This window comes from Heterodontus francisci, chromosome 18, assembly GCF_036365525.1.
Source record: "Heterodontus francisci isolate sHetFra1 chromosome 18, sHetFra1.hap1, whole genome shotgun sequence".
NCBI classification, from domain to species: Eukaryota; Metazoa; Chordata; class Chondrichthyes; order Heterodontiformes; family Heterodontidae; genus Heterodontus; species Heterodontus francisci.
This window is the reverse complement of record NC_090388.1, coordinates 72,051,198-72,074,429: the sequence shown is the minus strand read 5'-3', so window position 1 is coordinate 72,074,429 and position 23,232 is coordinate 72,051,198. Positions and strand designations below refer to the sequence as shown.

The 23,232-nt window shown below is 40.7% G+C and overlaps 2 protein-coding genes across 2 annotated transcripts in view; both read right to left on the bottom strand.

Moving 5' to 3' along the window:
* yaf2 (YY1 associated factor 2) overlaps positions 1-14,169 on the bottom strand; it is a 180,725-nt gene extending 166,556 nt beyond the window's left edge. The window contains exons 1-2 of the mRNA XM_068050982.1: positions 7,818-14,169; positions 7,124-7,301 (exon numbers count right to left, since the gene is read on the bottom strand). The gene's annotated coding sequence lies outside the window, so the exon portion shown is untranslated. The remainder of the gene's footprint in view (positions 1-7,123; positions 7,302-7,817) is intronic.
* Positions 14,170-14,682: 513 nt separating this feature from the next.
* Positions 14,683-23,232, bottom strand: part of LOC137379358 (zinc finger CCHC-type and RNA-binding motif-containing protein 1-like) — a 68,367-nt gene continuing 59,817 nt past the window's right edge. The window contains exon 6 of the mRNA XM_068050064.1: positions 14,683-16,082. Coding sequence (XP_067906165.1) covers positions 15,942-16,082 — 141 coding nt within the window. The 3' untranslated portion in view covers positions 14,683-15,941. The remainder of the gene's footprint in view (positions 16,083-23,232) is intronic.

Genomic DNA, 23,232 nt, shown 5'->3' with positions numbered 1-23,232 from the left:
CATTAAAGATGGAGATGAGGGGGTAACTGAGCAGATATGTTGCAGCAATTACAAGGCCAATGGATAGGCAGTTGAAAATTTGAAAGTGCCTCTGCAAATGACTTGCGGGAAGAGTTTATTCCAGGGCAGACACAGGAGTTGGGGGTGGGAGCAATTTGCCCTCTAATTTCCCTTCACTATGAGCGATTAGTTTCTTGCACTGCACGCTCACGTTAAGACTGCCAGGCATGCGCGATTTTAAAGGGACTGTTGTGCTTGGCCTGTTTGTCCCCTGCGTGGCACATTCCTGATGGCTGCACACCTGAACAGCTTTGAGGGAATGTTGGTTGGGAGGGAGAAGGATACAAAGAAATGATCAGAGCTCTTCTTATCCTACTACCCACGTCTTTGGCCTGGTGTTAACTTTTTTGTCTGATTACACTCCTGTGAAGTGTCTTGGAAGGCTCTATATAAATGCATGTTGGTGATGGTCCATTTGACCATGAAGGATGTCACAGACAAGCCTGCTCCTGCCTCAGCTGACATCACACACACACACAGACTAGTAGCAGATGGTGATTAGAAGAACTCTGGCTGATTTTCCAGTGTCTAGCTGAGCCACAAAGGCCAAATCCAGTGCCTCCACCGCTCCCCTGGTTGAGATGAATTCACATTCATATCATGTAGTGTATTTACGTAATAAGCCTTTGGGACTTTTGGTGGATATATTATGTTATAGCTGCACCCATTGTGAAATGCACACCCAACGTTCCATAGTTACTGAAGGACTTGAAGCCACAGAAACACTGATGCAATTAAGATAATGGATCATGAAAAAATACTTGAGTAATAAAAGACAATGGTGTCAGGTGAAAGAATTGATACACAACACACAAAAGACAACAGAGATTCCACTGGTGGTGTACGTGTGGCGTTGGTGGAGTGGTGGGGGGGGGGGGTGTGGGGGGGGGAGAAGGGGGGGGTGGGGGGGGGGGGAGAAGGGGGGGGTGGGAGAAGGGGGGGGTGTGGTGGTGGGCGGGGAGAACAAAGTTAGAAGGATAATACTGTGTGAATTATGAGATAGAGGCAGCTGCTTTATGGAGCCTGGATTTAGGGATGGGGCTGGATTTTTGGGTAGAAAAGCCCTGCAAGATGAAAATTAGGTATATATAAATGTAGGCTTATAAGATCTGAAACCTTAATCCTAGAGTCAGTTTTACAGCACAGAAACAGGCCCTTCAGCCCAACGAGCCTATGCTGACCATCAAGCACTTGTCCCAACTAATCCCATTTCCCCACACTTGGCCCGTAGCCTTGTATGTTATGGCGTTTCAAGTGCTCATCTAAATATTTCTTGAATGTCGTGAGTGTTCCTGCCTCTACCACTCCTTCAGGCAATGTGTTCCAGATTCCAACCACCCTCTGGGTGAAAAAATTCCTCCTCAACTCCCCTCTAAACCTCCTGCCCCTTACTTTAAATCTATGCCCCCTAGTTATTGACCTCTCCACTAAGGGAAAAAGTTTCTTCCGATCTGTCTTATCAATGCCCCTCATAATTTTGTATACCTCAATCAGGTCCCCCCTCAGCCTTCTCAGCTCCAAGGAAAACAACCCCAGTCTATCTAGTCAGTCTTCATAACTGAATGCTCCAGCCCAGGCAACATCCTGGTGAATCTCCTCTGCACCCTCTCCATTGCAATCACATCCTTCCTATAGTGTGGCGACTAGAACTGTACACAGTACTCCAACTGTGGCCGAACCAGCGTTTTATACAGCTCCATCATAACACCCCTACTCTTGCCTTTATTAGCCAAGGCATAGAATACAAGTATCCCGTAAACCTCCCTAATCACCTTATCTACCTGTGCTGCTGCCTTCAGTGATCTATGGACAAGCACCCCAAGGTCCCTCTGACCCTCTGTACTCCCTAGGGTCCTACCATCCATTGTATATTCCATTGCCTTGTTAGACCTCCAAAAGTGCATCACCTCACACTTCACAGGATTAAACTCCATTTGCCACTGCTCCGCCCATCTTACCAGCCCATCTATATCATCCTGTAGTCTAAGGCTTTCCTCCTCACTATTTACGATACCACCAATTTTCGTGTCTTCTGCAAACTTACTGATCATAGCTCTTATATTCACGTCTAAATCATTAATGTGCATTACAAACAGTAAGGGTCCCAGCACTGACCCCTACGGTACACCACTGGTCACAGGTTTCCACTTGCAGAAACAACCCTCTACCATCACCCTCTGCCTCCTGCCACTAAGCCAATTTTGAATCCAATTTGCCAAATTGCCCTGGATCCCATGGGCCTTTACTTTCTTAACCAATCTCCCATGCGGGACCTTATCAAAAGCCTTACTGAAGTCCATGTAGACTACATCAACTGCTTTACCCTCATCTGCACCTCTAGTCACCTCCTCGAAAAAGTCAATCAAATTTGTTAGACACGATCTCCCCCGACAAAGCCATGCTGACTATCCCTGATTAATCCTGTCTCTCAGAATTTTTTCCAATAATTTCCCTACCACTGATGTTAGACTCACTGGCCTGTAATTACCTGGTTTATCCCTGCTACCTTTCTTAAATAATGGTACCACGTTCGCTGTCCTCCAATCCTCTGGTACCTCTCCTGTGGCCAGAGAGGATCTGAAAATTTGTGACAAAGCCCCCGCTATCTCCTCCCTTGCCTCACATAGCAGCCTGGGACACAACTCATCTGGGCCTGGGGATTTATCCACCTTCAAGCCCGCTAAAACAGCTAATACTTACTCCTTTTCAATGCTAATTTGATCGAGTATATCACAATCCCTTACCCTGATCACTACACCTACATCATTCCTCTCCATAGTTAACACAGATGAAAAGTAATCATTCAAAACCTCACCTACGTCCTCCGACTCCACACACAGATTGCCTCTATGATCCCTAATGGGCCCCACTTTTTACCTGGTTATCCTCTTGCCCCTAACATACTTATAAATCCTTGGGATTTTCCTTTATCTTGTTTACCAGTGTTTTTTCATACCCCCTCTTCGCTCTCCTAATTACTTTTTAAAGTACTCCCCTACACTTTCTATACTCCTCTAGGGCCTCCGCTGTTTTCAGCACTCTGAATCTGCCATACGCCACCTTTTTTTTCGCTTATCCAATCCTCCATATCCCTTGACATCCAGGGTTCCCTTGACCTGTTGGTCCTGTTCTTCACCTTTACAGGAACATGCTGCACCTGAACCCTCACAATTTCCCTTCTAAATGACTCCCACTGGTCTGATGTAGACTTTCCTGTAAGAAGCTGCTCCCAGTTCACTTTGGCCAGATCCTGTTTTATCATATTGAAATCTGCCTTCCCCCAATTCAGTACTCTTATTTCCAGTCCCTCTATGTCCTTTTCCATAACAATCTTAAATTTTAGAGTTATGGTCACTATCTCCGAAATGCTCCCCCACTGCCACTTCTACCACTTGTCCGGCTTCATTCCCTAGGATTAAGTCCAGTAACGCCCCTCCTCTTGTAGGACTCTCTACGTGCTGGCTCAAAAAGCTCTCCTGAATACACTTGAAGAATTCCGCCCCCTTTAAGCTTTTTGCACCAATACTATCCCCTCTAATATAGGGTAAGTTGAAATCCCCTACTATTATTACCCTATTATTTTAACACCTCTCTGAGATTTGCCTACATATCTGCTCCTCTATCTCTCCCTGACTGTTTGGAGGCCTGTAGTACACTCCCAGCCAAGTGACTGCCCCCTTTTTGTTTTTAAGTTCTATCCATATGGCCTCATTAGAAGAACCTTCTAGGATATCATCCCTCCTTACTGCAGTAATTGACTCCTTGATCAACAGTGCAATGCCACCTCCTCTTGTACCCACTTCCCTATCACGTCTGAAGATTCTATACCCTGGAATACTAAGCTGCCAGTCCTGCCCTTCCCTCAACCATGTCTCAGTAATAGCAATAATATCATATTCCCATGTGTTAATCAACGCCCTCAATTCATCTGCCTTACTAGTAAGACTCCTTGCATTAAAATAGATACAATCCAGCCTTGCATTATCTGCCTGAGCCTTAACAGGTCTACATTTACTCTGTCCTCTGGACTGACTAAGCTTCAATTAATATTTGATTGTACAACACCCCGTACTGTGCATCCAATCTGTATCCCATCCCCCTGCCAAATTAGTTTAAACCCTCCCCAACAGCACTAGCAAACCTCCCAGCAAGGATGCCGGTCCCGTTCTCGTTCAGGTGCAATCCGTCCATCTTATACAGATCCCACCTTCGACAGAAACAGACCCAGTGATCCAAGAATCTAAAGCCCTCCCTCCTGCACCATCTCCCCAACCATGCATTCATCTGCTCTAACCTCCTATTCATATACTCACTAGCCCGTGGCACCGGAAGAAACCCAGAGATTACAACCTTTGAGGTCCACTTTTTAATCTGCTGCCTAGCTTCCTAAATTCTTTTTGCAGGGACTCATCCCTATTTCTACCTATGTCATTGGTACCAACGTGGACCACGACCTCTGGTTGTACACCCTCACCCTCCAGAATACTTTGTAGCCGCTCAGTTATCTCCTGTACCTTTGAGGCTGAGAAAGAAAAAGACCAAAGAGCACCTTCCACCGCCCCCAGCCAATGAAAATACCCACACTTAACTTACCGTCTCACTCCGTGAAAACAGCACTAGTATAGCCAGTAAATACTAAAAATTTACAAATATCTATCCTAGGGCTTTAATTTAAAAGGAACCTTTTTTTTTTAACCCCAATTACAGTTTTAACTGCTGCCGCCCACCGACCAATCACTGCACAGAATTACAGTGGTGTCACTTTTTTTTTTACTAAATCCAAATAGAGCGCGCGCAGAAACAGTCAGAGAGCCTGCTGCCGACATCCCCGACTTCAGGTTAACAAAGGGCCTCGAGCCCCGCTCTTTCTTTTATAGCTTTGACTTCACTCCCCACTCCTTTCAGGTCCTCTGCCGACGTCCCCGACTTCAGGTTAGTGAAGGCCCTCGAGCCCCGCTCTTTCTTTTGTAGCTTTGACTTCACTCCCCACTCCTTTCAGGTCCTCTGCCAACGTCCCGACTTCAGGTTAGTGAAGGGCCTCGAGCCCTGCTCTTTCTTTTATAGCTTTGACTTCACTCCCCACTTCTTTCAGGTCCGCTGTCGACGTCCCCGACTTCATTCCTCCCTGCAAATACTGGCTGACCTGCTGAGTGTTTCCAATCTTCTGATTTTATTTCACATTTCCAGCATCTGTATTATTTTGCTTTGTGTGTATAAATATCGTGTTAATGGGATTTTGTCAACATTTTGTATTAATTGTTTCACTTACTGTCTTTGTCACTAGTTTGTCAAATGCTTTGAACAGTTTTAAATTTGGTGACTACTTTTGTTGGATATCTTCAACCATGTACCAGAGATCATTTTTTTGTTTGCAATACGGATTGATCTCCCATGGTTTGTGGTGAGTCCAGAGATTACATAGGTTTATAACAGATTGGGTATTAGTAACAAATTGTGATGAGAAAGTGTTGCAGGAAGCAATGGTGACATTTAAAGGAAATGTTTGCAATATGCAAGATTTTGAATATAGATATAGGTGTTAGAGACTATTTACAAACATGTGACAATGACTGGCAGGAAAAGGCCAGCTGATCCATCAAGCTTACACCTCGACCATGAGTAGACACTTTCTCCTCACCAACTACTCCCCACCCTCCTGCAACCAATTACCTAGGAGAGGCAAAAAAACCAAAACTGGAAAATTCCTCTCTGATCTTTTCAAGGGATCAAAACTAGTCCTTGACCGAGCATCAACTAACATTTACGGAAGAGAGTTTCAAACTTCTACCGCCCATTGAATGTAGGAATGATTCCTAACTTCACTTCTGAAAGGCTAGGCTCTAATTTTTAGACTATGCTGCCTAGTCCTAAACTCCCCAACCAGCTGAAATAGCTTCTCTTCATCAACCCTCTCAACTCTCCTTAATATCTTGAAAACTTCGATCAAACCATCCCTTAACCTTCTAAATTCCAAGTAATACAACCCTAGTTTGCCTAATCTCCCTTTGTAATTTAAGCCTTGTAGTCCATCAGCCCATACAACTTTCATTTATACAAAATTTTTAACATAGTAAAATGTCCCAATGTGCTTCACAAGAGCATAATCAAAAAAAATTGACACTGAACCACATAAGGCAATTTTAGGACGTGACAAAAAGCTGGATTGAAGAGCTATGATTTAAGGAGTATCTTGAAGTGAGAGAGGCAGAGAGGTTTAGGGAGGCAATTCCTGAACTTTGGGCCCAGTCAGCTGAAAGCATAGCCGCCAATGGTGCAGTGACAAAAATCTGGGATGCGTAACAGGCTAAAATTGAAGCAGCACAGAAATCTTGGAGGTTTGTACAGTGGGACGGGTGAGACCATGGAGGCATTTGAAACAAGGATGAGTTTTTTTTTGTAAAGAGGCATTGCCTGACCGGCAATGGTGAAGAGGTGTTTAGTACAGAGTAAGAACTGAGGACAAGCATATGAAGCCATAAAAAGGGTCAATAGAATTTTGCTTGTGAACTACAACGTTGAACAGTGTGCTATCTGACCAAAGTGCGACTCAAAGACAAGCCCAATTTGTCCATAAAATTACACTTCAAGGAAGAGATCACTGAATGATATGTGCTGCTGAAACAGAAGGCAAATTTCACCCCTCCTAACACAGGAATACTGAGGCCAATCACAGTATTATCGCTAACCTAGGTTAAAGCAACTCAAACACTTATTGAACCTGGAACTTTCCTGTTTTGTATGGCTAGTCACTGGCTAATTCGCTGAACCACAGTAATGTTCCCTATATTACAACAGTGACTACAGTTCAAAAGTACTTAATTAGCTATAAAGCACTTTAGAACGTACTGAGGTAGTGAAAGGCACTATATAAATGCAAGTCTTCCTTTTTACTGTTGTGAGGATTCCAACACTGCATAAATTACTTAGGTGTGGCCTGAACAGTGCTTGATACAGTTGCAGAATAACCACCTTAAATCAATACTTAATCCCTCATTTTATATACCAGTCACTGACATTGGTTATATAGTTACAAATGACAGGATGAGTTTTTTTCCTCCATTACCTTTTGTAGATACGTGGCTTGACATCAGTTTCCACAAATAGGCCAAATCTTCTGAACGAAAAACTGCATGTTTATTCTCGGGTGTATTTGGGTTAGCATAGCATAGTCCAGGTCTAACAATTAACTTGATCATAGCGAACTGGTCATGGGAGAATATGTAGGGTGTCAAAGACATTTCCTGTCAAAGGATGCCAGAAAATATCACACATTAAAACAATTTATAAAAGCTAAATTACTACTGTAGATTTATTTACAGGAAATATGATAGACAGAACCAAAATACAAAAGAAAAAATCACAATATTTAATATAATAAAAACAGAAAATTCTGGAAATACTCAGCAGATCTGGCAGCATCTGTAAAGAGAGAAACAGAGTTCAGGTTGATGACCAGATTGTTCCTTCAGTTTTGTGGTGCCATGACACAGCAATGGCAAATGTCTTAACTAATTACATATATTCACATTTTTGGCTTTTATTTTTGAAAAGTACTGAATGTCTTCCCAGTTAAGGTATTTCTCATATATAAATTCATAGAGATAAAGCTGCAGACTTTGTGACTGATATTGATGTTCTCTTGTTAAAAAAAAAGCACAAAGACATTGCAACAAAGGAGTAATGTCACCAAAGAGACCTGACAGTGCAGAGAACACAGAAAACAACATGAAAATTTGGCCAGAAATTCCAGCACCTACTTGTTTATCCTGTACATTAAGTCCCTCATGCAAGACCGTCCCTGCTGATGACACTTTCCGGGAGACCACTCCAAACCAGGAAAAATGGAAATGTCAATGGTGATCCACAGGACTTGTGAAGGGTACATTTCCAAATGCATTGCTGGCAACATGCAAACACAAATTGGTATTTAGCAATCTTAAGTATGAGAAGTCTAAGTGAAATCCCCCAGCAATCCAGATCAAAGTCTGAGAATGCAATAATTTTTGAAAAAGGAGAAAGAGAAGTGAAATGGAGTTGGACACACGGAATCAATGGAGAAACCTGAAAAATACAAGCATACAAATGAAATATTTAAGACATTAGAACTGATTGCTAAATAGGGGGTTGGTGATCATTAAAGAAAGTAATCCTGTCGACTAATCCAGAATGAGTCTGTGATTTGCAAAGAGTATTCGGATTTTGCAGGTCTGCAACTATTGCGTCGGAGATCATTTTCTTGGCTTTTGTGTCTACATATTTGAAAGCTGTATGTGGAGCACTCTCACTAATACATTGTATCTCACACTTTTATCAATTTGCATGAGTTTTGAGATAGGGATCCTGGTTTTCAGACAGCAATCCTGGAATAGAACAATTAGTAGCTTACCTGCTGTACAACATGATTAATCAGTGTTTTATGCCTAGAGCAATATGGCAGCTGGCAGTTTGCATCTTCATGACATCACTGAAGATTCAGTTCTTCTGCTCAGATGTATATTTTTCCCCAACAGTAAAATTAAAACTTGTGACCAATAGATTGGCATGCAGCTGATTGACAGGCTGTCCTGTCAAGTTTACAGAGATCAATGTATCAATACATTAGCAAGAATTGGAAAAGCCTATTTTTTCTTTTAAAAAAAATGCAACATTTAAACCAGATGTATGAGGGATAATGGAAACATGTCTACATAAAGAACAAGACTGGCAACTAAATATTGCAGGCTATAAAGTAAACAGAAAGGCTAATGAAGGAAGGGGGCTGGAGTAGCAGTATGAATTAGAGGTAATAGCAGTAGACAAAGGGACATAACTAACAGAAGGATAGAAACAACATCTAAATGAATTGAAATAAAGACAAGGGATCAATCACATTAAGAGTATACGACAGGCCACCTCTTTGTGAAAACAAGGTGGAGGAAGAAGTATTTAAATGGATGTGAAATGAGTAAAAGACACAATAATCATGCGAGATTTTATTTACTCCCAGAGGAAGGGAAAGAGGTACAGGGGAATAGAGCCTCTGCAATGTGTATAGGACTCTCAGTATGTAAAAAGCCCAAGAAAGAGAGAACACTATTGGATCTAGTAATGGCGAATGAACCAGAATAGATAAGAAAAGTAAGCTTTTGGGGACCATCTAGGCAATAGCAATCACAACATAATAAGACTTAAGATAAAGGTTGAAGGCATAAGTTAGACAAAGACCAAAGTAATAAATTGGCAGAAAAAGTTGATTTTAAAGGATGTGAATTGAACTAGGAAAAATAAACTGGAAAAACTAACAACGAAATAGAACAGCATTGGAAAACATTTAAAATGGTGATAAATGGAGTCCCGGAGAAATATATCCCACTAAATAAAATTAGCCAATAATGACACACCATAGATGAAAGAAGAAATAAGGGCAAAATTGAAACTAAAGAAAAAGGCATACACTAAATATATAGATAACAAAGGAAAGGATGACAAAAGGGAATACCAAAAGGTTTCAAAAGAAGTCAAAAATACAATTAGAAAGGCAAAGAGAAACTAAATTAAATTAAGGAACATCAAAAAAAATATTGACATGTAAATGAAAAGAAAATCAGGATAGCAATAGAGTACTAAGAAGTATGCATGTTAAACTCACAAGTAATGACAGCTAAATGACAGAAATATTCAACAATTACTTTGCATCAGTATTTACCAGGGATACCAGCATTGCAGGGATGACATTAGAAGAAATCCAAAAGACATTTACGATAAAAAGGGGAGATAATTGATAAACTAATCAAACAAAAAGATAAAACACCTGGTCCCAATGGATTGCATCTGTGCATATTAGAATATAGGGAAGAGATAGCAGAGGTACTATTACATACATATTTAAAAATTCATCAGAAAAGGCAATAGTAGTAGAGGACTGGCAGACAGCTAATGTGAATCCTATATTTAAACAGGGAGCTTGAACAAGTCCGGGGAACTATAGACTAATTAGCTTAATATTTGTGGTAGGATAGATAATGGAATCCTTACTCAAAGATCCAATAGAAAAACATCTAAAAACTGAAGAAATAAAAGCACAGATTTCAAAAGGAAAGGTCATGCTTAACCAACCTTTTTGAATTCTTTGTAGTAACATAAAAGGTAGACAAGGGTAATGCAACAGATGCAATATATTTGGAATTTCCAAAAGCCTTTGATAAGGTACTGCATAGCAGAATCATGACTAAAGTCAGAACAAAAGGAGTCAGGGGACAGGTAGCAGAATAGATAGCAAGCTGACTACAAAACAGAAAAGACAATAGGGGTTCAAGGCAGTTATTCAAACTGGCAAATGATGGAAAGTGGTGTTCCACAAGCATTGGTACTGGGACCAGTATTGTTCACCATTTACATAAACAATTCAGACTGGGGGATCAAATACAATTTCAAAATTTGTGCATGACACCAAATTTTGGGCGGGTGGGGGAAAGATGGTTGAGACAGAGGAGGATTGTGACAAAATTTAGGAAGATAATTAATAAACTTGAAGAATGGGAAAATGGGCATTTAACTGGCACGTTAACTTCAACATAGATAAGTTTGAGGTAGTACGTTCTAGTAGGAAGAATAAGGTGGTCACCTACTCCTTGAAGAATAAGTGCCTAAATGGGGTGGTGGAGCAGAAGGATTCAGGAATACAGATACACAAATCACAAATTATTGATGCAGATTAATAAGGCCATTAAAAAAGCAAACAAAACACTGGAATTCATTTCTAAAGGGATATAAGTGAAAAGCAGAGAAGTTATTTACACCACACTTGAGGAGCACCGTGAACGTTTCTGGTCTCCATATTATAAAAAGGATACAGATAATGGAGAAGGTGCAAAATGATTGACTATAATACTGGAACCGAGAGATTATACTGATCTGTTCTCTCGGAATCGCAATCTTTGACCCCGATTTGAGTTTACGACCACATATCTGCTCTATCACCAAGACTGTTCATTGCCACCTGAATAACATCACTTGACTCTGACCCTGCCTCATATCATCTGCTGTTGAAATCCTCAATCATGCCTTTGTTACCTTCAGACTTGGCTAATCCGATGTACTCATGTCGTCTACCCTACTTAAACTTGTGCTCATCTAAAACTCTGCTGCCTGTAACTTGTTTCAAATCTTATTCACCCATCATCCCTGTGCTTGCTGACCTTCACTAGCTCCTGGTTTGACATCTCAATTTTAAAATCCTCACACTTGTTTTCAAACCCCTCCATGGTCTCATGCCTCCCTATCTGCATAGTCACCTCCAGCCCTACAAGTCTTCGAGATCTCTTTGCTTGTCTAATGCTGGCCTCTTGTGCATCCACGATTTTAATTGCTGCATCAACAGCCATCTTTTCATTTGCCTTGGCCCCAAGCTCTGGAATTCACTTCCTAAAGCCCCCTCATCTTTGAAGATGCTCCTTAAAACCTAATTCTATCAAATGTTTGGTCATCTGTCCCGACATCTCATGTGGCTCAGTGTTTTTTTTTAAAATCGGTATTGCTCGTTAAGTGCCCTGGGACATTTTACTATATGTGTTATATAAATTTAAGTAGTTGTTGTAGAAGAGGAACTGAAGGGTGATCTGACAGAAGTCTTTAAGATTAAAGGGTTTGATAGAGAAGACAGGGAAAGATATTTTCACTTGCAGGGGAGACCAGAACTAGGGGGCCATAAATATAAGATAGTGACTAATAAAACCAGTTGGGAATTCAGGAGAAATGTCTTTACCCACAGAGTGGTTAGAATGCAGAACTTGCTGCCACAAAACAGTTTAGGCGACTAGCATAGATGCATTTAAGAGGAAGCTAGATAAACACAAGGGAAAAGGAATAGTATATGTTGATGGAGTTAGATGAAGAAAGGTGGGAGGAGGCCTGTGTAGAGCATAAACACCTGCATGGACTTGTTGGGCCGATTGGCCAGTTTTTGTGCTGTAAATAATATAGTGTAAGTACGTTAGTTGGGCGTAGGAGTGAATGAATCAGACCATGAAGGTCTCAGGTTTCCCTGATCTGTATTGTGATAGCTAATCTCAGTGAGGACCATGATGGTAAGGTAACGACAGGATCAGACTGTCTAGGCCAGAGTTGTCCAATAGAAATTTCTGACTAGACAGAGGTGTAGCTACTTTGACACAGATTGTGTCATATGCACAAATATTAGAAGATGCCATACCTACACTCACAGTACAGGTAAATGTATATTTACTGTGCAAAACAGCTACTACCAAGGAAGTAAAGCGCTCTCAAAAGAATATTTGAACTCTGGTTTTTGTCTGAGTATTTTACCAACAAATTACATAGGGTATAGAGAACAAAAGCAGGCCATTCAGCCAAACCAGTTCATGCTGGCTTTTATGTTCTACTCAAGCCTCCTCCCATCTTTTCTCATCTAAATCCATCACTATCCCTCTATTCCCTTCTCCCTCATATTTTTGTCTAGTTTCCCCTTAAATGCATCTATACTATTTGTTGCTACCATTCCCTATGATAGTGAGTTCCACATTCTCACCACTCTTTATATAAAGAAGTTTCTTTTGAATTCCATACTGGATTGCACAAAAAAGTAAAAGTACGCATGCATACAACACGTGCGTGAGTATTATGATCACATGCTCAACAATGGTGTCTATTACTTTTTTTAAATGCATGAATCAGAAATGTAGGCAGCCAGATCTAGATTCCTAATTAGCTCTGTGTGGTTAAGGTATTGGACTCTCATATGGCCTTGCCCAGGAGTGAATGACCAAATATGTATCTATTCTGAGTTAGCTTTATTTTTTTAAGGCATCTCTCAATTGCTTCTGGACCTCAGAAAAAAAATCCCAACAAAATTAAAATAGATTTTGTGCAGGACTCCAAGTGCAAGTTAAAAGTGAAGCTGAAATAAGTCAGTAGAATTTGGTAAAGGTGCTCAAATAGAAGCAAAGACGGACTGGGGAGATTGAGTCCAGGGTTTATAAGTACTGGGGCCTGGGAGCAGAGTGCAGAGTTAGGCCCAAGAACACTCAGACCACCAGATACTAAATCTTGCAGCTTATCGGACTATGCTAAGTACATACTTAGCAGCGACAATTGGGGGGTTGGCCACCACCAATCATAGTTCACATTTTATGATCACATGGCACAATTAGGGGTGGGCAATAAATGCTGGCCTAGCCAGAGACGTCCACATCCCTGAATGAATTTTAAAAAAATTAGACTAATCATATCACTCAAACGGAGTCAAAACAATAGAAAGTCCATTACCAGTTCAATTTTTTTTTTATTTACATGAACTAGCTGATCTTCCACAGCAGATCTCATGGCAAATCGGACGATGCACTGCTTTACAATGACAGAAACACAGAAGCATTAACACCTGTAACCTACAATATATTATTTCGCTGCTAAAATGGAGCTGTGCTTAAGCAGTTCTATCCCTTTAAGGCAGGAGGGTCAAACTTTCTATCTTTTTGGGCTGCTTAGATACATAACTTAGAGCTTTGCAGGCATCTGAAAAAGGTTGAATTACTATTGCCATTAATTTGCATATATCTCAAGCAGCAGATACAAATGGCTGTCGGTATCCTAATTTTGTATTTATTCACCAAATGAGATAATAGTAGCAAGAGCCCTTTCTAAACTACCAGACCCATGAAATTAAAACAGCATAAACAAGCAAGTAAGAAATGCATGTACAAATAGAGGATTTGTGGGCAAAGTTATCAGGGCTTATAGGTTGCAAATGGCCAACATGCTGTAATTTGAACATCACTGTGTTAAGTCCACGAAGAGGTGCAGCCAGAGGTCAGTGTTCAATGAATGGTAGGGGAAAAAATCCAGATTAGAAGTTTAGTTTAGTTTAGTTTAGTTTAGAGATACAGCACTGAAACAGGCCCTTCGGCCCACCGAGTCTGTGCCGACCATCAACCACCCATTTATACTAATCCTACACTAATCCCATATTCCTACCACATCCCCACCTGTCCCTATATATTTCCCTACCACCTACCTATACTAGGGGCAATTTATAATGGCCAATTAACCTATCAACCTGCAAGTCTTTGGCATGTGGGAGGAAACCGGAGCACCCGGAGGAAACCCAAGTTAAGTAATACCTTGATTTTTAAAATACTCATTCTTGTTTTAAATCCCTCCATGGCTTCACCTCTCCCTACTTTTGCAATCTTCTCCAGCTGCACAACCCTCTGAGATATCTGTGCTCATCCAATTCTGGTCTTTTGAGCATCCCAATTTTAATTGCTCTACCGCTATTGGTCATACCTTCAACTGCCCAGGTCCGAAGCACTGGAATTCCCTTCCTAAACATCTCCGCCTCTCTACTTCTCTTTCCTTGAAGGAGGAAAGAGAAGTAGAGAGGCGGAGATGTTTAGGAAGGGAATTCCAGTGCTTCGGACCTGGGCAGTTGAAGGTATGACCAATAGCGGTAGAGCAATTAAAATTGGGATGCTCAAAAGACCAGAATTGGATGAGCACAGATATCTCAGAGGGTTGTGCAGCTGGAGAAGATTGCAAAAGTAGGGAGAGGTGAAGCCATGGAGGGATTTAAAACAAGAATGAGTATTTTAAAAATCAAGGTATTACTTAACTTGGGTTTCCTCCGGGTGCTCCGGTTTCCTCCCACATGCCAAAGACTTGCAGGTTGAAGTTGTTTGCAACTTTCCATCTCCAGATCAGGGTAAAACATCATGGAATAACTGCCATTCTTGCTAAAAAAAAAAAGTTTGACACTTGAAATTGTGATGTATGGGCTCAAAACTTTCATATACCATTCTAACAAAATGTCACTGACCTGAAACTCTGTTTCTCTCTCCACAGATGCTGCCTGACCTGCTGAGTATTTCCAGCATTTTCTGTTTTATTTCAGATTTATGGAGTATTTTGTTTTTGCTTTCATATAGATAGTTGGACCAAATGTGTAATATGACATGCTATAATTTTCAGCAATATAAATAACCACTAACAGTTTATAGATCCAATCCAGTAATTGAACTGGAAAATTAAGGCCAAAACTTTAAAAGGATGAAACAATTTTCATAAAAACTTAATTCATGACATTTTGATACATTGAAGGGAAATTACAATGACCTCCGAGTTTATAGTCAATGATAATTATATAAGAGTGAGAATGAACTGTTCACATTTCTGGAACAAGGGAAGAGCTAAGACATTACTTTACCATCCCCAACTTAATTTTTGAGAGTACTTGTTTTTCACTCCTAATGCCAGTAGAACCAATGGAAAATCATTGACTGATACATCACAGAATCTAATAGGTATGACAACTAAACAATATCCTCTTGCATATTTTTAAAACATTTGAACCGTGATTTTGAATGCAAATTAATTCCCCCTTCCATTTATTCTAATGATATGGCTGAAACGATTTTGCTTTGTTTACATACTTAGAATGTAAAGAATATTTCCCAAGGGGGTGAAAACAATTTTGCACAGGCTTGTAATTAATGCTTCCATGTTTGTGGCGATAATGAGCTGAACTTCAGTCCATGACCCATGAAAGCTATCAGTAGTTAACTATGGCTACAACAGGCAAAAACAGGCCTGTTCATAAGCTCTTGCTGTGCAAAAAGAGTAGTGCAGTAAGTTAGAGTTGAAAGCTGTCTGCATGTATCATCACAGTCCCTCCACTGTGTGGAGGACTTGATTTGGAGTAAATTACGATGCATTTAAAAAGAAAAGTTCAAATATTACATAAACTATCAAAATATCCAGTCCACATATTTGCAATGGTTGTCAGTGCTTCATGGGAGCCTCGAACTGTAGTCTAAATAATCTGGAATTTTATTTTTAACACCAGTTCTCCATTTAAATACATTTGTACTCATTGTTGCATTAACCAATATCTAATCACTCAACTCCTCTTCATCACTGAAATATGCACTCTTTTTTATTCTTGGACGCTTCGACAGTTCAGATGTTGAACATTCACTTGCATCACCAGCAGTCTGTTTACGTCTAAGTTCTTCCTCCTCAATTTTTGCTTGCTGTTGAGAACAAGTGTGAAGATATTATTAGGATACTGATGTTATTTATTTTTTAAAATACCTCATCCTACATAGACACTTTCCAATTCAAATTTTCTGGATTGCTTGTCTAATACCTTAACCATTACACTACCAAGGACCCAGGGGTTGCAATTTCAAATCCCACTATGGCAAGCTATGATCGTGAAGTCAATAAACCTGGTAATTTATGGACTAGCAGCAGAACAAAGGGGAACAGCAGCTGCTGGCTTACCAATACTCTTCAGAGAAGTGAACCTGCTATCTCTGCCCAGTCTGGCCTATATGTGTCTTCAGTCCCACATAATGATCAACCACACCCTGGTCTCCTCCATCACCATCCTTGGGTATGTTGTGTCTCACCAGCAGGATGGTAGGCATGGTCCTAGGAATCCTCAGCATAGACCCCATGAAGTATCATGGGTTCAAATCAAACAAGGTCAAGGAAACCACTTACTGATTCTCAAATACACCCCCCCTCCCCAGTTGATGTATCAATGTCATACACCACTCAGTAGAAGCATGATGGAAGAGAACAGAATGTACTTTAGGTTGGGGATTACAATTTTAGTTTCGTTTTAGTTTAGAGATGCAGCACTGAAACAGGCCCTTCGGCCCCACCGAGTCTGTGCCGACCATCAACCACCCATTTTATACTAATCCTACAATAATCCCATGTCCCTACCACATCCCCACCTGTCCCTATATTTCCCTACCACCTACCTATACTACGGGTAATTTTATAATGGCCAATTTACCTATCAACCTGCAAGTCTTTGGCATGTGGGAGGAAACCAGAGCACCCGGAGGAAACCCACGCAGACACAGGGAGAACTTGCAAACTCAACACAGGCAGTACCCAGAATTGAACCCGGGTCACTGGAGCTGTGAGGCTGCGGTGCTGACCACTGCGCCACTGTGCCGCCCACAATTTTCATCAAGAGCAACTCAGTACTACTACCATTGACCAAGCTGAGTCCTAAAGGACACAACAACCAGACTAGACACCCACCAGGAGGTGAGGGATCCTACAGTAACCTAGTTAACCTTGTCCTTACCAATCTACTTACCACAGACCTGGCTGACATGCTAGCATTGATAGGAGTCACCACTGCATAGTTCTAATGAAGGCAGTGAGGACACTCTTCACTGGGTAGTGTGGTGCTACCATCACATTGAGCTGGACAAGCTAACAGACCGAGCAGTTCAAAATTGTGCACTTATGAACAGCAGCATTCTATACCGCCACAATCTGCAACCGCCATGGCCCTGCATATCCCTCATTCCTCCATCACCATTAAGCCAGGAGATCAACCATGGTTTAATGGGGATTGTAGAAGGAGCAACATCGGCATACTTCTGTACATAGCTGCAACCTAAAGAAACTACAACACAAGATTCTCCGCATGCTAAACAATAAAGTTCAGTGGATCAGACTAACAATATGTCAGTTGTAGTGTTTAGAGAGATGGTAGCATTATGGTACTGCTACTGGACTAGGGATCCACAGGCCCAGACTAATAGTCAGGAGAATGGAGTTCAAAACCCACCATGGCAGCTGGGAGAACATAAAATTCAATTAATAAATCTGGAATAAAATGCTAGTCTCATTAATAATGATAATGAATACTGAATTTTTGTAAAAACCCATCTATTTCACTAATGTCCTTCGGGGAAGAAATCTGCCATCCTCACCTGGTCTGGGCTACACGTGATTCCAGATCCAAAGCAACATGACTTGCCCTACTGCCCTCTGAAATGGAACAGCAAGCCACTTAGTTGCATCAAACTGCGACAGAAAAAAGCACTGTGGGTGTACCTACAACACATGGACTGCAGCAGTTCAAGACAGTGGCTCACCACCACCTTCTCAAGGGCAATTAAAGATGGGCAATAAATGCTGATCTTGCCAGCAATGCTTAACCCAAGAATGAGTAAAAAAAATCACCAAGACTAACCAACCCCCAAGCCTAGGTATTCCAATGCAATGACACTGGCATCCACCAAATAATGTGGGCAATTGCATCAGTATATTCTATCCACAAATCTACATGGTCAATTACTGCCCCATCAGCCTCCTCTTAATTATCAGCAAAAATGGTGGAAGGAGCTACTGAAGTTCGCCCTAGTGTCCTGGCCAATATTTATCTCTCAACCAACATCAAGAAAAAATATAGACCATGAGGTCATTATAACTTTTCTGTGTGAAAATTAGTTGCATTACAACACTTCGTACACTTCAAAAGTAAGAACATACGAATCTGAGCAGGAGTAGGCCACTCGACCCCAGTGCCTGGTCCGCCATTCATTAAGATTATGGCTGATCGGATTGTAACTTCAACTCCACATTCCCGCCAACCCCCATAACCTTTCACCCCCTTGCTTATACAGCCTTGATCAAGACAGGAATACAAGAGCACTCAACATTAAAGCAACATTTTACTGAGTATGGTAGAAACAGACCTGGCAGAACTGAGTGTACTAGGGTCAAGGGAAAACCCTCCAGTGGCTGCAGCCAAACCTGACAAAACGGAACCTGACACATGGTTGTTAGCAGCCAATCATTGCAGCCCTAAGACTTCAAGTGGTCTTGGCCCAACCATCTTGAACTGCTTCATCAATAACGTTCCTTCCATCATAATAGACCGTTACAAAATTATTTTGCAGCATTCAGCTCCATTCACAACTTATCCAACAATGAAGCAGCCCACGTCAGCCTAAAGCAGGAACTACTAGGTTGGCACAGATAAAGGCAGGTAACCATTGTCCTACCTCCAACAAGAAAAAGTGGCCTTACTTTCCTCTAACATAAAACAGCACAACCTTTGCCAAGTTGGAACACTATTAGTACAAGCAGTTCAAGATGACACCATTATCACCTTTAGGCAATCATTAGGGCTAGACAATAAATGTAGCTTTGCCAGCATTGCCCATATCCTGAGAATAATTTTTTTTAAAATAGGATATGGTAGTTTATAAATGACAGCAGTATTCTGTTGCTAAGGTAGAATTATGTTTAATCTAGCTTGACCCTTTAAGGTTGGAATATTATACAGCTGTCCAAGTATAAGCAAGATGCTGTAAATCATCTGTCCATATTTGTGAGGCAAAAGTCTCTAAAATTAAAAAATAGTTGAAAATAATTTGGATGAGATCTTGCTCCATAGAATGGTTTCAGCAGAGAAGGAGGCCATTTGGCCTGTCTTGTCCATGGCAGCTCTCTGCAACAGCAACTCAGTTAGTCCCGCTCTCCCAAACTTTCCCCATAACCCTGCAAATTTTCTCTAAGGGCTTATCCAATTCCCTTTTGAAAGCCCCAATTGTATCAACCTCCACCACAGTCTCAGGTAGTGCCTTCCAGATCCGAATCACTTGCTGCCTAAAATTGCTATCATGTTGCTGTTGATTCTTTTGCCAATCATCTTAAATTGGTGTCTCGTGGTTCTCAACCCTTCTGTCAATAGGAACAGTTTTTCTTTATCTACTTTGTCTCGACCCCTCATGATTTTGAGCACCACTATCAAATCTCCTCTCAACATTCTTTCTCGAAGGAAAACATCCCCAGCTTGTCCAAGCTATAAATGTAGGTCAAGTGCCTCATCTCTGGACCCATTTTTGTAAACCTTTTTTGCACCTTCTCTAAAGCCTTCACATCCTTTCTAAAGCATGTGGTGCCCAGAATTAGAGACAATCCTCAAGTTGTGACCAAACCAGAGTTGTACGCATGTCGTACAACTTCGAGTACTCTCAACCTAAAAGTTAATTTTTAAAAAAAGTTTAAAGGAAATTTTCACTTATAGTGACAGCCCTGCAGTACTTCACCCTACCAGGCACTCTTCACTTGCAAGGCTGGACAGTGAGATGTATTGTATTGGATGCACTGTGCTTAGATTTCCAGAAGACATTTGATAAGGTGCCACATCAAAGGTTATTGCGGAAAATAAAAGCTCATGTGTAGAGGGTAACATATTGGCATGGATAGAAGATTGGCTAGCTGACAGGAAACAGAGAGTAGGCATAAATGGGTCATTTTCTGGTTGGCAAGATGCAACTAGTGGTGTGCCACATGGATGTGTGCTGGGGCCTTAACTTTTTACAATTTATATAAATGACTTAGATGAAGGGACCGAAGGTATGGTTGCTAGATTTGCTGATGACACAAAGATAGGTAGGAAAGCAACTAGTGAAGAGGACATAAGGGGGCTACAAAGAGATATAGATAGGTTAAGTGAGTGGGCAAAGACCTGGCAAATGGAGTATAATTTGGGAAAGTGTGAAATTGTCCACTTTGGCAGGAAGCATATAAAAGCACGTTATCTAAATGGTGAGAGATTGCAGAGCTCTGAGATGCAGAGGGATCTGGGTGTCCGAGTGCATGAAGCGCAAAAGGTTAGTATGCAGGTACAGCATGTAATTAGCAAATCTAATAGAATGTTATCGTTTATAGCGAGGGGAATTGAATACAAAAGTAGGGAGGTTATGCTTCAGCTACACAGGGCATTGGTGAAACCACATGTGGAGTACTGTGTATAGTACTGGTCTCCTTATTTAAGGAAGGATGTAAATGCGTTGCAGGCAACACAGAGAAGGTTTACTAGACGAATACCTGGAATGGGCGAGCTGTCTTACGAGGAAAGATTGGACAGATTAGGCTTGTATCTGCTGGAATTTATAAGAGTAGGAGGTGACTTGATTGAAACATAAGATCGTGAGGGGTTTTGACAGGGTGGATGTGGAAAGGATGTTTCCCCTTGTGGGAGAATCTAGAACTAGGGATCATCGTGTAAAAATAAAGGGTCGCCCATTTAAGACAGAGATGAAGAGACATTTTTTCTCTGAGGGTCGTGAGTCTTTAGAATTCTCTTTCTCGAAAAGGCGGTGGAAGCAGAGTCTTTGAATATTTTTAAGGCAGAGGTAGATAAGATCCTTGATAAGCAAGGGGGTGAAAGGTTATCGGAGGTAGGTGGAAATGTGAAGTAATCAGTTCAGCCATGAACTTATTGAATGGTGGAGCAGGCTCAAAGGGTCGAGTGGCTACTCCTGCTCCTAATTCTTATGCTTGTATGTGTTCATGGGGTTACTGTAGCCAAGCCAAATCCTATACTCAGCTGGCATGTGCATATGCTTTTTAGCAGGCATCACTGAACAGTGATCAGGAGCAGGAATCTTGACCCCTTCTCAGCTCAGGCTAACTGTAGTGTTCTGCCTTCATCACTCCAACGGAGAAGTAACTTAGCACACACCAAGGGCTGAACCAGAGGTCTTCCTTGATCAGTAACATGCAACATGACACATTTATCCAGCTATCACATTAGTTCTTTTTAGTAACTATTTTCGCAAGTTCTCTCTTGTCCGATCTGCACTATATTCTATAAAATGCAGAGATAATATATGATGGCTTATTATGATAAAATAAAAAAAAAATAGGTTAGTACTGCAACTAAAAAGTTACCGAGCAGTTTAATGCTATGCATTAAGTGCTCATAAAATAATATTGTAGTGTAATAACCAAGTTTATATCTTCATGAAAGTGTGTACTCACATCTTTAATGTCTATATTTTTGGCATACCTTCCTGTTTTCCAGTTCTTCTTGTAAATCAGATTTTCTTTTAATTCTATGAATATTTCTTGTCTCTACTTTTCTCCCACCCTCCCCAAATCTCTACGAAACTAAAAATGTTCCTCACAATCACATATATTTCTACAACTTTGAAATAAAAACATGACTGCAGGGGACAACTGTAGCCAGCCTGGGCAGATAAGAAAGGTTATGTTAATAGACAGACTGGGAGGAGAAAAAGGCTGCTGAGGCAGGTATATGCAGGCAGGACCTGGAGGACTGGAAGGTGGCATGATGAGGTTTTTACACTGAGGCAGGAATAAAAAAGGAAGAGCAGACCACGAGAAACTTCTAGAACAAAGAGGCAGTAAAGACTGGGGCTAATGTCAGGCCTGTTGGCATGACCTCTGTGACACAGTTAAGACTTTCACTAGATCCTACCATTCTCTTCAACATTTGCAGCCTCACAAATATGCAAATGAGGCATTTCCATTATAGATACCTTTTGATATGATCAATATTTCCCCTTTCATGTGCCTTTTTAAGGCACAGAGTCAAAGAGAACGTGAAAGAACTATTTTTACAAAATGAAAAATAGCAATCAAAATTAAGCACTGTTTAACTGGTGGTTAATACAAACCAGCAATGAATTGCATTAATGCATCAGGTAAATATGCGACTTTTTGGTAAATGAAATTAGTTAGATAAGAATACATTTAAACTAGAGAGGTACTGTGTAGTAAAAGAAATGTTTTATTATTAAATAAAAAAGCTTGCTCAACAATATCAGCACAAAAAGGAAGTCATAAAGTACATCAGCTTTTAATTAGGATGTATTCTACCATCATCTGAAAAGGGTTTTACAAGTGGCATTTTGTTTTCTGCACCTGATGACCCTCGACCAAGAGGCCTAAAGAAAATTCTCAGATTTTTACAGATTGTGGAATATTTTTGGTCAGGTACTTCAAAAAGCTTCTTGAAGTTCATGTTCAATTTTGTTTTTGAAATCAATTGGGAAAAAGTACTAAGAAATCCTTGGACATGAGGAAAAACACCATTCACATTGAACTGAATGATACATGCTGGAATAGACACAAAACTGTGGCACTTTTGGAACTGAACATACAAATGAAAGTGCTGGGAAAAACATCAAGTTCAAGCTCAGGCTTTAGAGAGGGGCTGAAGCTTCCAAGTAAAAACTTGGAATGAAGGTCAAAGAAACAAAAGGCAATTTTATAGATAAGATTAACCAAATGATTGTGAAGTAAACAACTTTAAAACATTTTTATTTAGAAACTTATTTTGACAGAGGTAGTCAGGTTGATGTGAGAAATTGGTCGATGAAAAACATTGAACGATTGATTGGGTCACTTTCTGTGGTGTTTGCTGGTAGATTTAAGTCCGTATAGCAACAGAATTGTGACTATTTTCATTTCAGCCAATCAAGAAATGTGACACAAATGAAAGTCATGCCATCGGACTGTGAATACTAATGAATCGCTTGTGATGTTGCTAAGGCTGAATTGTAGAATTCACCATTAGGCCGAGTAACAAACAATACATTGATTTAT